Raw genomic sequence first — 16065 nt, 5'->3', positions numbered from 1 at the left:
CGGCTTCCGGAAAGCAATGACTGGTCTGGAGTCTGTTTGTGTTGGTAACCGATTTATTCTTTAAGACACTATAAAAAATACGCCAATCACACTTTCAAAAAGCCAAGCAAAATAACTTACGAAGAATGGCATCAATAAAGAGTTTCAGACCTTATCTCTAAAATATCCAAACAGCATGGCACATGATTAAATGACAGAAAAAAAATAATATCTTCAGGCTTAAAGGGAAAAAAACAAACTACATAATTACAGAAGCCAGTGCATCAAAAGATGATTGTCAAATAACTTTAAAAGTGGTCCAAGATATTCTGGTGTGGGTTCATGTGCATAGATGGTAAAAAATGCTGCAATGAAACATCTTGAATTTAGACATAAACATACACTTGATGCCACCAGTAAAAAATTGATAAACGCATGTACAACAGGAAGTGCTGAAGCAGGATAAAAACATTCACAGCATCACAAACATGAGCGACAATGATGCTCGACTTTGTTCATATCATTGGAAGCCCGTTTTACTCCATTTCACTTCACCTTCACTTCCAGGTCATCAACACTGAAGAGTCTGCGTCAAACTGTTCCTTACATATTTCTTCCAGACTGTCCAGTTCATCACGAGAAAAGCAGAAATGAGAAATTACACAACATTATTTGAGTATATTGTTTGGAGCACAAGAGACTGATGTGAAACTGTTAAATGAAAGCTGAAATGTAGCTAAAAGGACACTAATGGTGTTATTTTGCCATTCTGCATGATGAACAGCCTGTCTGTCCATCTATCACCCGTCTCATCTGTCTCACACTGACTTTCATATCCAGAGCGCCCAGCCCAACAACCTCTAAAAACAAATGTCTGTTTCATAGCACTTCATGCTTTCATGGCACGAACATTCTTCTGCCAGTAACAGTCAATGAGGGAAACAACTGAACAATGATAATAAAGCAACAGCTGAGAACAAAGGCACCAGAGAGCAGATCTGATCCTGCTTCCAAAGGACAAGAGCTCCTCAGCTTCATGCACGTTCTGCGCCGTCTGTCGCCTCAGGGGTGTTGAGTGGCGTCTCCTCAGACGGCACGCTTGCATTTCCTCCAAGAGGTGGCTGTCCATTTGAAGGAACCTGTCCAACAGGAGATGGCTGTCCATCAGGAGGCGGCTGTCCATTCGAAGGAGGCTGTCCAACAGGAGATGGCTGTCGACCAGGAAGCGGCTGTCCATCTGAAGGAGGCTGTCCATCCAGAGGAGGCTGTCCACCAGGAGGCGACTCTACATCTGAAGATGGCTGTCCAGCAGGAGATGTCTGTCCATCAGAATTCGACCGCACACCATCAAGCAAGTGTCCAGAAGATTCTTTTGCAGGTGAACCTGTGTTGGTACGACTGCTTTGATATCTTCGGTATGAATCCTTGATCGCGTCTCTCTTAACATATCCAACCACACCCCCGATTAGGAGCAGCAATCCGATGATGGAGCCACCCACTGCCTCCCCGACGTTTGAGCCGCCGGGCGTTTCCTCTTGGAAGAGTGGATTGTCTTTGGGTTCACTCTCCTCCTCACTGACTGGATTCTTCATCCGGCAGGAGAACGTTTCAACATGTCCTGTCTCACTTTTGATGATGTTAATCTCCTTCCCCAATTTCTCCCACGCTCCGTCTCCCTTCTTCCAGCTGTAGGTGACAGGCTCAGCCTTTGATGTGTCTCCATCACAGCGCAGCGTGCAATTGACTGAAGTAGGGTTACATCCCACTGGTTGGATCCAAACTAAAGGCTTCGGCACTTTCTCGATCGCTTTGGCCAAATAACGCTGACCCTGGACCTTGTTGTTGATTTCCACTGTGTACAAACCCAAATCAGCCTCACTCATCTTCGTGACTTCCAAACGTCCGGTACTGATGTCCAGGGTGGCACGGCCTTTAAATGGTTCGTAGTAAACCAGTGGCACCACATTCTCCACCCACTCAGCCAGCAGATCGCTCTTGTATTTCCACAATATGCTGGTGATACGTTCAGAGCCTGTAGGCCCCAGAACCAACGTCAGCTTACCGCCTAACAGGCAGTAAGACGGTTTATCACCATCTTCGGCTTTAGCAGAGCCCAGAACCGCCAACAGCAGCACTGTCACGGGCCAAAAAACTGCCATCTTCATGTCCACAGATCAAAACAGGGCGAAAAGAATATCGACCTTCATTTCATCAAAATCGACGGCTATCAGCTCGTCATACGCCGAGGATGTGTCCACACCCTTACTTCCTTCTCTGAACTGCCTCGACGGAGAGCACGTTCGCCCAGAAAGGCGAGGACCCATAAAATTTTTAGGCGTCCTTTTCAGTGCGGGACTGAAACTCGATTAATTTGAATCTATAACTCAGATAGAATAGAACATGTTACATACTTCTACAACCATCTGTTACATCGCTACCAGGTATTCTGCGTATTTCTTGTAGGAACTGTAATTCGAATCGATTAATTACGCTTTTCTTTCGAGGCGTTACGGCAGTCTTGTTAACCAGCTATACCAGCGTTAGCTAGCTGACCCGTTAGCATTCAGCTGCGTTTAAGTTGGTAACGAACGATTGTAAAGATCAAGTATTCTCGTTCAGGTTATACCTTTTGGTGTTTGTTTTGACAGGTGAATTATAGCTTTTAGTAAGCAAACTTTCCGGTAAGCACGGACGTCACCAGTTGAGTGGGGACACAGTATACTCCATTACACCAAGAGCAACCGAAAGTGAAAGATGGAGCCGACAAATAATGAGCAGATCATGTTTGCAGGAATCCAGCGGTGAATAATATTAAATTAAACAAAGCTCTTGCTCGTACAGGCTTGAATTCCGTCAAAAAATACTTGTTTTTGTCACTCGCATTCAAGTGAATTTGGACTATTTCGTCGTCCTTAACTTGAAAACTTGACATGCGCCATCTTTTTTTTCCGCTGAGTTTCTTTTCTGGAGCGTCTTCATGTTTTGTTGTTGAGGATAAGCAACAAACTTCTAGTGTTAAACTGACTGTTATTGAAAGAAATTGTTCAGTCTAGCTGTTTTCTTTAAGGACCAGCATCAAAACAACCATTCTTTAAATCAGGACTAATATTTTATGCATCTTTTTTTATGAACGTAAACGGATTTTGTGTAAAAAGAAAAATAAATAGAATAAAGCATTTGAAACTGACTTGTTTAAATGTGTTATTCACATAAACTCGAAGTCATCAGAGCACATTTGATAGATTCACTGATGAGACTCTTGAATGTTAAATAACAGAACTGCTGACAGTTTGAAACTGAAGTTTACAAATATGAAAAAAGAAATGCTGAGCTGCAGTTTGTCTCAAACATCCAAATTACACTTGAAGAAATGAAATCTGTGCTTGATTTGTTTTGGACTTCTCACAAATCCATTCTGGAGATGTCGGATCAGCTCTGGAAAACATTGAGAGACATTCCAGTGTCTGCTGAATTCAATACAAGCGCACCTCATTCCACTTCATGAGGTACTCATTAGGCGATCACCTGAACCAAATCTGATTTAATGAGGAAAAGTATAAAACCCACAGCTGTGGTTCACTATGCTCTTGCAGTAGGAGCGGCTCGATGGCTAAAACGGTGCTCGTAGTACCTCAAATGTAATTGGAATCAAAAATAATTGCTGACCATGCCAGACGAGTTGTAAAGAAAGTTCTGAGTGAGGAAAAGAAGGCAGAGGGATACAGCGAGCGTCAGGTCGCGTCCATCCTTAAGATTTCTAAGACAGCGGTTCATAAGAACAATGTCAAACAGCAGACATTATGGACAGCAGAGCGTCAGACCGGCAGAGGGCGAGAACAAGTGTCCACTGAGCGGGATGACCGTCAGCTCATTCGACTGTCACTCAGCAACTGTAGGATGACATCAAGTGACCTACAAAAAGAACGGCAAATGGCAGCTGGGGTGAAGTGCACGTCGAGAACGGTTCGAAACAGGCTGCTAGGGGCAGGCCTCGAGTCGCGAAAAGCTAGAAAAAAAAGCCCTTCATCAATGAGAAGCATGTAAGAGCCAGGCTGAGGTTTACCATAAGCATTGGACCACAGAGGACTGGAGGAAGGTCATCTTCTCTGAGGAGTCCAGTTTTCAGCTTTGTCCAACACCTGCTCGTCTCATGTTAGAGGGAGACCTGCAGAGGCTGACAAGCCACAGTGTCTCGCCCCCACTGTGAAATTAGGTGGAGGGTGGGTGATGATCTGGGACGCTTCAGCAAGGCTGGAATCAGGCAGATTTGTCTTTGGGAAGGACGCATGAATCAAACCACGTACGAGGTCATCCTGCAAGAAAACCTGCTTCCTTCTGCTCTGACAGGTTTTTCCAGCAGGACGATGCTCCATGACACACAGCTGGGTCAACCAAGGTGTGGATGAAGGACCACCAGATCAAGACCCTGTCATGGCCAGCCCAATCCCCAGACCTGAGCCCCCCGAGAACCTCTGGAATGAGATCAGAGGAAGACGGATGGTCCCAAGCCATCAGACGCAGCTGAGCTGCTTGAATTACTGCGCCAGGAGTGGCATAAAGTCAAACATTAGTATTGTGTATAAATGCTCTAAATGACAATATTTTTATTTGGAATTTGGGAGAAATGTTGTCAGCAGTTTACAGAATAAAACAAAAATGTTCATTTTACTCAAACACAAACGTCTGAATAGTAAAATCAGACAAACTGAGCATTTTGCAGCTCAGATCCTGCTGCTTCATTCTGGACAAACATGAGAAATCCTGTTCAGCTCTCATAAAGAACGTGCATATCACCGTGTTCTTACATTTTATTTAAGGGAATTAATAATTCAAAGTATAAAACATGTATAAGAGGACAAAGCTGTTAAAAGTCGGACAGACAGACAGACAGACAGACAGACAGACATTAGTAACAGAGCGTGACAGAAGGTGAAATGTTTAGTTCTGGCAGCGGAGGGGCAGTCTGGACCTCTGAGGCGACGCCGCAGCTTCGCTTTCTGCCACTTCGGACCTGGAAGGGATCTTCGTCTCCTTCTTTCCGCCTTTCTTATGCTGGAAAAGAGAAATCACAAGAACATAGAGTCGCTGTTATCCACACGCAAGTACCTGCCAATGAAAACGCTGCGTTCAGGGTGTCCAGGATGTTGAAAACTCAAGCGCTGAAGTAACTGTCCTCCATCCTGACGAGAGCAGCTGTGGTGGACGTGAGTGGGACACTTCAGGTCCCGGTTTGGGGGTTTCACCCTAAACAAGCCTGCTAACATGTGTTAGGCCAGTCGAGCCACCAAATGAACCCGTTAAACAAATTAGCATACCACGCTAACGCTAGCTCAATGAACTCTCTGCTTCCAGACAGTTTTCCACCTTTAATTACGTGAGCGCCGCCCACCTTGAAGAAGGGAAGTCTGTTGGTCTCGTTGAAGACGAGGTTCTCGTCGATGAAAGACGGCTCTGTGACCGTGCTTTCGTTACAAGTACTCAGCTCGTCCTCCTGAGAGTCCTGAGGTGAAAGGAGAGCAGAGATTAACGAGGCTTTACTTTAGTTCTCAAACTACAGAAACCAGTAACTGACTGAGTCTGTCGCCGCCTCCTGCAGAACAAAATGAACGTACGAGGTCAACCTGGCTGTGCTTGTCCTCCTCCTCCAGGCTTCGCTTCACTCCTCTTCACCGGAAAGCAATGACTGCTCTGGAGTCTGTTTGTGTTCGTAACCAATTTATTTTTCGAGACACTTTATAAAAAATACGGCAATCAAACTTTCAAAAAGCCAATCAATCAATCAATCAATCAATCAATCAATCAATCAATCAATCAATCGAACTTTATTGATATAGCACTTTTCATACACAATGAAATGCAACAAAAAGTGCTTTACAAGAGTTAAAAACAGTATGAATAAAAACAGAACATTAAAAACCCATCCCTCCCACCCTTTGTATGTATGTACTAACACACACACACACACACACACACACACACACACACGCACGCACACACACACACGCACACACACACTCTCTCTCTCACCACACTTAGTAGGAAGACTAATGAGACATGGCAAGGCACTGAGGATTGAGGATTATGCCACCTTTGCGGCCGTCCACACCGACAGGAGTCATCATGGACTGTGAGCACAGGGGGCACTGGCCACCCGGGCCCCCCCGACCCTGACAGACCGGCGGACCCCCACACCAAGGTAGGGAGCCCCCCCACCAGCCGGGCTGAAGGGACCCGAGGACAGCACCAGCAGACCAGACACAGCTCCCAGTGTGGACGACCCCCCTGAGGAAACACTGGAATTAGAAAATAAATTAAACAGTGAAAAGAAAAGAAGTTCATAAGATAATGAATAAAGAAGGTAAAATATGGTAAAATAATACAAAATATAAAACAACAAACCTATTCACTATCAATACTCCAGTCAGGAGGACTGTCATTCAGTGTGCAACGTCAGTACTGATTGTTCATATTTCATTATTCATTGTTTATACTGTTTGGTTTGATATTTAATGTCCTTTCCACTGATGCCCTCTATGTTTGCTATCCACTTCTACTGCTGCAATACCTGAAATGTCCCCACTGTGGGACTAATAAAGGTATATCTTGTCTTATCTTATAAAGCATCAACATAAGATAAATGATGAAATGTAAGAAGAATTTAACGGTCAATTAAAAAACCTGATAAAAAGGTGTGTCTTTAACCTTCTCTTAAAAATATCAACGGTATCAAAATAACTTACGAAGAATGGCATCAATAAAGAGTTTCAGACCTTATCTCTAAAATATCCAAACAGCATGGCACATGATTAAATGACAGAAAAAAAAATAATATCTTCAGGCTTAAAGGGAAAAAAACAAACTACATAATTACAGAAGCCAGTGCATCAAAAGATGATTGTCAAATAACTTTAAAAGTGGTCCAAGATATTCTGGTGTGGGTTCATGTGCATAGATGGTAAAAACTGCTGTAATAAAACACCTTGAATTTAGACATAAACATACACTTGATGCCACCAGTAAAAAATTGATAAAAGCATGTACAACAGGAAGTGCTGAAGCAGGATAAAAACATTCACAGCATCACAAACATGAGCGACAATGATGCTCGACTTTGTTCATATCATTGGAAGCCCGTTTTACTCCATTTCACTTCACCTTCACTTCCAGGTCATCAACACTGAAGAGTCTGCGTCAAACTGTTTCATTCTTCTGCAAGTAACAGTCAATGAGGGAAACAACTGAACAATGATAATAAAGCAACAGCTGAGAACAAAGGCACCAGAGAGCAGATCTGATCCTGCTTCCAAAGGACAAGAGCTCCTCAGCTTCATGCACGTTCTGCGCCGTCTGTCGCCTCAGGGGTGTTGAGTGGCGTCTCCTCAGACGGCACGCTTGCATTTCCTCCAAGAGGCGGCTGTCCATTTGAAGGAACCTGTCCAACAGGAGAAGGCTGTCCACCAGGAGGCGGCTGTCCATTCGAAGGAAGCTGTCCACCAGGACGCTGCTGTCCATCAGGAGGAGGCTGTCCAACAAGAGGCAACTCTACATCTGAAGATGGCTGTGCAGCAGGAGATGTCTGTCCATCAGAATTCAACTGCACAACAGAAAGCAAGTGTCCTCCAGAAGATTTGTTTCCACGTGAACCTGTGTTGGTAAGGCTGCTTAGATATCTTTGGCATAAATTCCTTATCGCGTATTCGTTAAAACAACACCCCATAGTCGCACCCCCGATAAGGATCAATCCGGTGATGGAGACAATCACTGCCACCTTGACGTTTAAGCCGCCTGGTGTTTCCTTTAGGAAGAGCGGATTGTCTTTGGGGTCACTCTCCTCCTCACTGACTGGATTCTTCATCTGGCAGGAGAACGTTTCAACATGTCCTGTCTCACTTTTGATGATGTTCATGTCCCTCTCCAGTTTCTCCCACTCTCCGTCGTCCTCCTTCCAGCTGTAGGTGACAGGCTCAGCCTTTGATGTGTCTCCATCACAGCGCAGCGTGCAATTGACTGAAGTAGGGTTACATCCCACTGGTTGGATCGAAACTGAAGGCTTCGGCACTTTCTCCATCGCTTTGGCCAAATAACGCTGACCCTGGACCTTGTTGTTGATTTCCACTGTGTACAAACCCAAATCAGCCTCACTCATCTTCGTGACTTCCAAACGTCCGGTACTGATGTCCAGGGTGGCACGGCCTTTAAATGGTTCGTAGTAAACCAGTGGCACCACATTCTCCACCCACTCAGCCAGCAGATCGCTCTTGTATTTCCACAATATGCTGGTGATAGGTTCAGAGCCTGTAGGCGCCGGGTCCAAAGACAGCTTACCGCCTAACAGGCAGTAAGACGGTTTATCGCCATCTTCGGCCTTAGCAGAGCCCAGAACCGCCAACAGCAGCACTGTCACGGGCCAAAAAACTGCAATCTTCATGTCCACAGATCAAAACAGGGCGAAAAGAGTATCGACCTTCATTTCATCAAAATCGACGGCTATCAGCTCGTCATACGCCGAGGATGTGTCCACACCCTTACTTCCTTCTCTGAACTGCCTCGACGGAGAGCACGTTCGCCCAGAAAGGCGAGGACCCATAAAATTTTTAGGCGTCCTTTTCAGTGCGGGACTGAAACTCGATTAATTTGAATCTATAACTCAGATAGAATAGAACATGTTACATACTTCTACAACCATCTGTTACATCGCTACCAGGTATTCTGCGTATTTCTTGTAGGAATTGTAATTCGAATCGATTAATTACGCTTTTCTTTCGAGGCGTTACGGCAGTCTTGTTAACCAGCTATACCAGCGTTAGCTAGCTGACCCGTTAGCATTCAGCTGCGTTTAAGTTGGCAACGAACGATTGTAAAGATCAAGTATTCTCGTTCAGGTTATACCTTTTGGTGTTTGTTTTGACAGGTGAATTATAGCTTTTAGTAAGCAAACTTTCCGGTAAGCACGGACGTCACCAGTTGAGTGGGGACACAGTATACTCCATTACACCAAGAGCAACCGAAAGTGAAAGATGGAGCCGACAAATAATGAGCAGATCATGTTTGCAGGAATCCAGCGGTGAATAATATTAAATTAAACAAAGCTCTTGCTCGCAAAAAATACTTGTTTTTGTCACTCGCATTCAAGTGAATTTTGACTATTTCGTCGTCCTTAATTTGAAAACTTGACATGCGCCATCTTTTTTTTTCCGCTGAGTTTCTTTTCTGGAGCGTCTTCATGTTTTGTTGTTGAGGATAAGCAACAAACTTCTAGTGTTAAACTGACTGTTATTGAAAGAAATTGTTCAGTCTAGCTGTTTTCTTTAAGGACCAGCATCAAAACAACCATTCTTTAAATCAGGACTAATATTTTATGCATCTTTTTTTATGAACGTAAACGGATTTTGTGTAAAAAGAAAAATAAATAGAATAAAGCATTTGAAACTGACTTGTTTAAATGTGTTATTCACATAAACTCGAAGTCATCAGAGCACATTTGATAGATTCACTGATGAGACTCTTGAATGTTAAATAACAGAACTGCTGACAGTTTGAAACTGAAGTTTACAAATATGAAAAAAGAAATGCTGAGCTGCAGTTTGTCTCAAACATCCAAATTACAGTTTAAGAAATGAAATCTGCTTGATTTGTTTTGGACTTCTCACAAATCCATTCTGGAGATGTCGGATCAGCTCTGGAAAACATTGAGAGACATTCCAGTGTCTGCTGAATTCAATACAAGCGCACCTCATTCCACTTCATGAGGTACTCATTAGGCGATCACCTGAACCAAATCTGATTTAATGAGGAAAAGTATAAAACCCACAGCTGTGGTTCACTATGCTCTTGCAGTAGGAGCGGCTCGATGGCTAAAACAGTGCTCGTAGTACCTCAAATGTAATTGGAATCAAAAATAATTGCTGACCATGCCAGACGAGTTGTAAAGAAAGTTCTGAGTGAGGAAAAGAAGGCAGAGGGATACAGCGAGCGTCAGGTCGCGTCCATCCTTAAGATTTCTAAGACAGCGGTTCATAAGAACAATGTCAAACAGCAGACATTATGGACAGCAGAGCGTCAGACCGGCAGAGGGCGAGAACAAGTGTCCACTGAGCGGGATGACCGTCAGCTCATTCGACTGTCACTCAGCAACTGTAGGATGACATCAAGTGACCTACAAAAAGAACGGCAAATGGCAGCTGGGGTGAAGTGCACGTCGAGAACGGTTCGAAACAGGCTGCTAGGGACAGGCCTCGAGTCGCGAAAAGCTAGAAAAAAAAGCCCTTCATCAATGAGAAGCATGTAAGAGCCAGGCTGAGGTTTACCATAAGCATTGGACCACAGAGGACTGGAGGAAGGTCATCTTCTCTGAGGAGTCCAGTTTTCAGCTTTGTCCAACACCTGCTCGTCTCATGGTAGAGGGAGACCTGCAGAGGCTGACAAGCAGACAGTGTCTCGCCCCCACTGTGAAATTAGGTGGAGGGTGGGTGATGATCTGGGACGCTTCAGCAAGGCTGGAATCAGGCAGATTTGTCTTTGGGAAGGACGCATGAATCAAACCATGTACGAGGTCATCCTGCAAGAAAACCTGCTTCCTTCTGCTCTGACAGGTTTTTCCAGCAGGACGATGCTCCATGACACACAGCTGGGTCAACCAAGGTGTGGATGAAGGACCACCAGATCAAGACCCTGTCATGGCCAGCCCAATCCCCAGACCTGAGCCCCCCTGAGAACCTCTGGAATGAGATCAGAGGAAGACGGATGGTCCCAAGCCATCAGACGCAGCTGAGCTGCTTGAATTACTGCGCCAGGAGTGGCATAAAGTCAAACATTAGTATTGTGTATAAATGCTCTAAATGACAATATTTTTATTTGGAATTTGGGAGAAATGTTGTCAGCAGTTTACAGAATAAAACAAAAATGTTCATTTTACTCAAACACAAACGTCTGAATAGTAAAATCAGACAAACTGAGCATTTTGCAGCTCAGATCCTGCTGCTTCATTCTGGACAAACATGAGAAATCCTGTTCAGCTCTCATAAAGAACGTGCATATCACCGTGTTCTTACATTTTATTTAAGGGAATTAATAATTCAAAGTATAAAACATGTATAAGAGGACAAAGCTGTTAAAAGTCGGACAGACAGACAGACAGACAGACAGACAGACATTAGTAACAGAGCGTGACAGAAGGTGAAATGTTTAGTTCTGGCAGCGGAGGGGCAGTCTGGACCTCTGAGGCGACGCCGCAGCTTCGCTTTCTGCCACTTTGGACCTGGAAGGGATCTTCGTCTCCTTCTTTCCGCCTTTCTTATGCTGGAAAAGAGAAATCACAAGAACATAGAGTCGCTGTTATCCACACGCAAGTACCTGCCAATGAAAACGCTGCGTTCATGGTGTCCAGGATGTTGAAAACTCAAGCGCTGAAGTAACTGTCCTCCATCCTGACGAGAGCAGCTGTGGTGGACGTGAGTGGGACACTTCAGGTCCCGGTTTGGGGGTTTCACCCTAAACAAGCCTGCTAACATGTGTTAGGCCAGTCGAGCCACCAAATGAACCCGTTAAACAAATTAGCATACCACGCTAACGCTAGCTCAATGAACTCTCTGCTTCCAGACAGTTTTCCACCTTTAATTACGTGAGCGCCGCCCACCTTGAAGAAGGGAAGTCTGTTGGTCTCGTTGAAGACGAGGTTCTCGTCGATGAAAGACGGCTCTGTGACCGTGCTTTCGTTACAAGTACTCAGCTCGTCCTCCTGAGAGTCCTGAGGTGAAAGGAGAGCAGAGATTAACGAGGCTTTACTTTAGTTCTCAAACTACAGACACCAGTAACTGACTGAGTCTGTCGCCGCCTCCTGCAGAACAAAATGAACGTACGAGGTCAACCTGGCTGTGCTTGTCCTCCTCCTCCAGCTCCTCCTCCTCCTCCAGGCTTCGCTTCACTCCTCTTCACCGGAAAGCAATGACTGCTCTGGAGTCTGTTTGTGTTCGTAACCAATTTATTTTTCGAGACACTTTATAAAAAATACGGCAATCAAACTTTCAAAAAGCCAATCAATCAATCAATCAATCAATCAATCAATCAATCAATCAATCAATCAATCAATCAATCAATCAATCGAACTTTATTGATATAGCACTTTTCATACACAATGAAATGCAACAAAAAGTGCTTTACAAGAGTTAAAAACAGTATGAATAAAAACAGAACATTAAAAACCCATCCCTCCCACCCTTTGTATGTATGTACTAACACACACACACACACACACACACACACACACACACACACACACACACACACACACACACACACACACACGCACACTCTCTCACCACACTTAGTAGGAAGACTAATGAGACATGGCAAGGCACTGAGGATTGAGGATTATGCCACCTTTGCGGCCGTCCACACCGACAGGAGTCATCATGGACTGTGAGCACAGGGGGCACTGGCCACCCGGGCCCCCCCGACCCTGACAGACCGGCGGACCCCCACCAGCTGGGCCGAAGGGACCCGTGGACAGCACCCCCGGCAGCAGACCAGAGACAGCTCCCAGTGTGGACGACCCCCCTGAGGAAACACTGGAATTAGAAAATAAATTAAACAGTGAAAAAAAAAAGAAGTTCATAAGATAATGAATAAAGTAGGTAAAATATGGTAAAATAATACAAAATATAAAACAACAAACCTATTCACTATCAATACTCCAGTCAGGAGGACTGTCATTCAGTGTGCAACGTCAGTACTGATTGTTCATATTTCATTATTCATTGTTTATACTGTTTGGTTTGATATTTAATGTCCTTTCCACTGATGCCCTCTATGTTTGCTATCCACTTCTACTGCTGCAATACCTGAAATGTCCCCACTGTGGGACTAATTAAGGTATATCTTGTCTTATCTTATCTTATCTTATCTTATCTTATCTTATCTTATCTTATCTTATCTTATCTTATCTTATAAAGCATCAACATAAGATAAATGATGAAACGTAAGAAGAATTTAATGGTCAATTAAAAAACCTGATAAAAAGGTGTGTCTTTAACCTTCTCTTAAAAATATCAACGGTACCAAAATAACTTACGAAGAATGGCATCAATAAAGAGTTTCAGACCTTATCTCTAAAATATCCAAACAGCATGGCACATGATTAAATGACAGAAAAAAAATAATATCTTCAGGCTTAAAGGGAAAAAAACAAACTACATAATTACAGAAGCCAGTGCATCAAAAGATGATTGTCAAATAACTTTAAAAGTGGTCCAAGATATTCTGGTGTGGGTTCATGTGCATAGATGGTAAAAAATGCTGTAATGAAACACCTTGAATTTAGACATAAACATACACTTGATGCCACCAGTAAAAAATTGATAAACGCACGTACAACAGGAAGTGCTGAAGCAGGATAAAAACATTCACAGCATCACAAACATGAGCGACAATGATGCTCGACTTTGTTCATATCATTGGAAGCCCGTTTTACTCCATTTCACTTCACCTTCACTTCCAGGTCATCAACACTGAAGAGTCTGCGTCAAACTGTTCCTTACATATTTCTTCCAGACTGTCCAGTTCATCACGAGAAAAGCAGAAATGAGAAATTACACAACATTATTTGAGCTTCATGCACGTTCTGCGCCGTCTGTCGCCTCAGGGGTGTTGAGTGGTGTCTCCTCAGGCGGCACACTTGCATTTCCTCCAAGAGGTGGCTGTCCATTTGAAGGAAGCTGTCCAACAGGAGATGTCTGTCCACCAGAATTCAACTGCACACCAGAAAGAAAGTGTCCTCCAGGTGAACTTGTGTTGGTACGGCTGCTTTGATATCCTTGGTAAAAACTCATGATCTCGTCTCTCTAGGTGGCACGGTGGAACAGCTGGTCACCTCACAGCTAGAAGGTCCCGGTTTGAATCCTGCTGTGGGCGCTGGTGGCGTGTCCTCCACCATCACTTCAGTGCCTGCTGCTTGAGGAAAAAAGGGGCCTTTCTGTGTGGAGTTTGCATGTTCTCCCCGTGCTCACCTGGGCTATCCTCCATAAAAATATCCCCACTAAAAACATGCAAGAAGATCACCACCTGACCAAAGGAGACAACAAGGAACTGGTCCCTGGGCGCCGGTCGGATGGCAGCCCACCGCTGCTGCGGAGAAAGGATGGACCAAGGATGGGTTAAACAATTTCACAAATTCATGGTGTATGCAGTCTCTCCCCCCCCCCAAACTTCGTCATAAAAACATGATTCTATTCTTCTCATTTCCATTATTCTTCTGATTCTTCTCTGTAGATACCAAACTACCCAGAGCAGCAATATGACTAATAAGACACTCACGGCCGTGAGCACTATATTTAAGATGCCTTGCGTTTCCATGGCCTCCCCGACGTCCTTTAGGAAGAGCGGATTGTCTTTGGGGTCACTCTCCTCCTCACTGACTGGATTCTTCATCCGGCAGGAGAACGTTTCAACATGTCCTGTCTCACTTTTGATGATGTTCATGTCCCTCTCCAGTTTCTCCCACTCTCCGTCTCCCCTCTTCCAGCTGTAGGTGACAGGCTCAGCCTTTGATGTGTCTCCATCACAGCTCAGCGTGCACTTGACCGAAAGAGGGTTACATTCCACTGGTTGGATCGAAACTGAAGGCTTCGGCACTTTCTCGATCGCTTTGGCCAAATAACGCTGACCCTGGACCTTGTTGTTGATTTCCACTGTGTACAAACCCAAATCAGCCTCACTCATCTTCGTGACTTCCAAACGTCCGGTACTGATGTCCAGGGTTGCACGGCCTTTAAATGGTTTGTAGTAAACCAGTGGCACCACATTCTCCACCCACTCAGCCAGCAGATCGCTCTTGTATTTCCACAATATGCTGGTGATAGGTTCAGAGCCTGTAGGCGCCGGGTCCAACGTCAGCTTACCGCCTAACAGGCAGTAAGACGGTTTATCACCATCTTCGGCTTTAGCAGAGCCCAGAACCACCAACAGCAGCACTGTCACGGGCCAAAAAACTGCCATCTTCATGTCCACAGATCAAAACAAGGCGAGAAGAATATCAACCTTCATTTCATCAAAATCGACGGCTATCAGCTCATCATACACTGAGGATGTGTACTTTGAACTTCCTTGACGGAGAGCTCGTTCGCAGAGAAAGGCGAGGACCCATAAAATTTAGGCGTCCTTTTCAGTGCGGGACTGAAACTGTATTCATTTTAATCTATAACTCAGAGTGTGACGCCTGCCCCTCTGCCTGCTGATTGGCTGTTTCTCTTCCTGGTTGGCAGTGGTGGGCAGGTCGTCAGCCCGACTGGCCTCACCTGTGAGCAGAGTACAAAGCAGTGGCGTAGATGACGTAGAGTTGGTGGGTTTTGTAAACCCATGGGCCCTCTTATGGTCAAACTTTTTTTTTTCAATGTAATATCGCCGCGGTTGACCCTCGCAGCTGCAGGTAGCTCGGAGTATAACGTCAGACTGGGTCACTGCATTGTGTTGCATATAAGGGGGGATACGAGCGCCCCCTCCCAGTTTGAACTGATCCATGCGTCTATTGATTGTGATTGGCTCAGATGGCGACCGTTATTTTTCTGGAAAAAAAAAGCAAGGTAGAGTCAAAGATGCTTAAAAGAAAGAAGCCACCAGAAAAAGAAAAAAGAGATGTGTAATGCAGATAAGCGGAGGGCAAAAAAGAAGAAGAAGTTAATTGAGGATGCGGCCAAATGCACAAAGCTGACAGATCTGTTCTGTCATGGCGGGAGCAGCCAGGCCAGTGACGACACGGGTCCGAGCAGCAGCACGGCCACAGCAGATAAACAAGCACTGTCTGCGGTAACACTGCGCTATCATGACCTCAGACTTGAGACTAGGGTTGTCACAAGATCCGACACTACCGGTAATCTGAACGCGACCGAACCTGGATCCGCTCCAGCTGCTTGGCGTGGCCACAGCCACAGGTGAAGCCCATAAGCATGACGCGCCATGTGTCTTTGTCCGGTCAGTTGTCATGGGAACAGGACGCTCTGACGGTGGTGCGCATTCAGACCATAATACATCCATGGTTTGGAGCAGAGGCAAACAAACGTGTGTGAATATATAAAGCGGAGCTGAAGAATGAAA

At 44.8% G+C, this 16065-nt stretch overlaps 3 protein-coding genes across 3 annotated transcripts; all 3 read right to left on the bottom strand.

Moving 5' to 3' along the window:
• Positions 1–44: 44 nt before the first annotated feature.
• Positions 45–3280, bottom strand: LOC139341681 (uncharacterized). The gene has a single exon (XM_070978310.1). It carries the CDS (start codon positions 2142–2144, stop codon positions 1014–1016), a length of 1131 nt encoding a protein of 376 aa, XP_070834411.1. The 5' UTR covers positions 2145–3280; the 3' UTR covers positions 45–1013.
• Positions 3281–7188: 3908 nt separating this feature from the next.
• On the bottom strand, positions 7189–8452 carry LOC139341555 (uncharacterized). Its single transcript, XM_070978114.1, has one exon. The coding sequence runs from the start codon at positions 8405–8407 to the stop codon at positions 7307–7309; it is 1101 nt and encodes a 366-aa protein (XP_070834215.1). The 5' UTR covers positions 8408–8452; the 3' UTR covers positions 7189–7306.
• A 2711-nt stretch (positions 8453–11163) lies between these two features.
• LOC139341554 (uncharacterized) lies at positions 11164–15025 on the bottom strand. Its single transcript, XM_070978113.1, has 6 exons — positions 14290–15025; positions 14043–14100; positions 12336–12534; positions 11838–11907; positions 11615–11725; positions 11164–11277 (listed from the first exon to the last, which is right to left on the bottom strand). The coding sequence occupies exons 1-6, from the start codon at positions 14974–14976 to the stop codon at positions 11164–11166; spliced, it is 1239 nt and encodes a 412-aa protein (XP_070834214.1). The 5' UTR covers positions 14977–15025.
• Positions 15026–16065: the final 1040 nt, after the last annotated feature.

The sequence above is a fragment of the Chaetodon trifascialis genome, chromosome 13 (genome assembly GCF_039877785.1).
Source record: "Chaetodon trifascialis isolate fChaTrf1 chromosome 13, fChaTrf1.hap1, whole genome shotgun sequence".
Taxonomy (NCBI): domain Eukaryota; kingdom Metazoa; phylum Chordata; class Actinopteri; order Chaetodontiformes; family Chaetodontidae; genus Chaetodon; species Chaetodon trifascialis.
The sequence above is the reverse complement of the archived record's forward strand: the minus strand, read 5'-3'. Positions and strand labels throughout refer to the sequence as shown.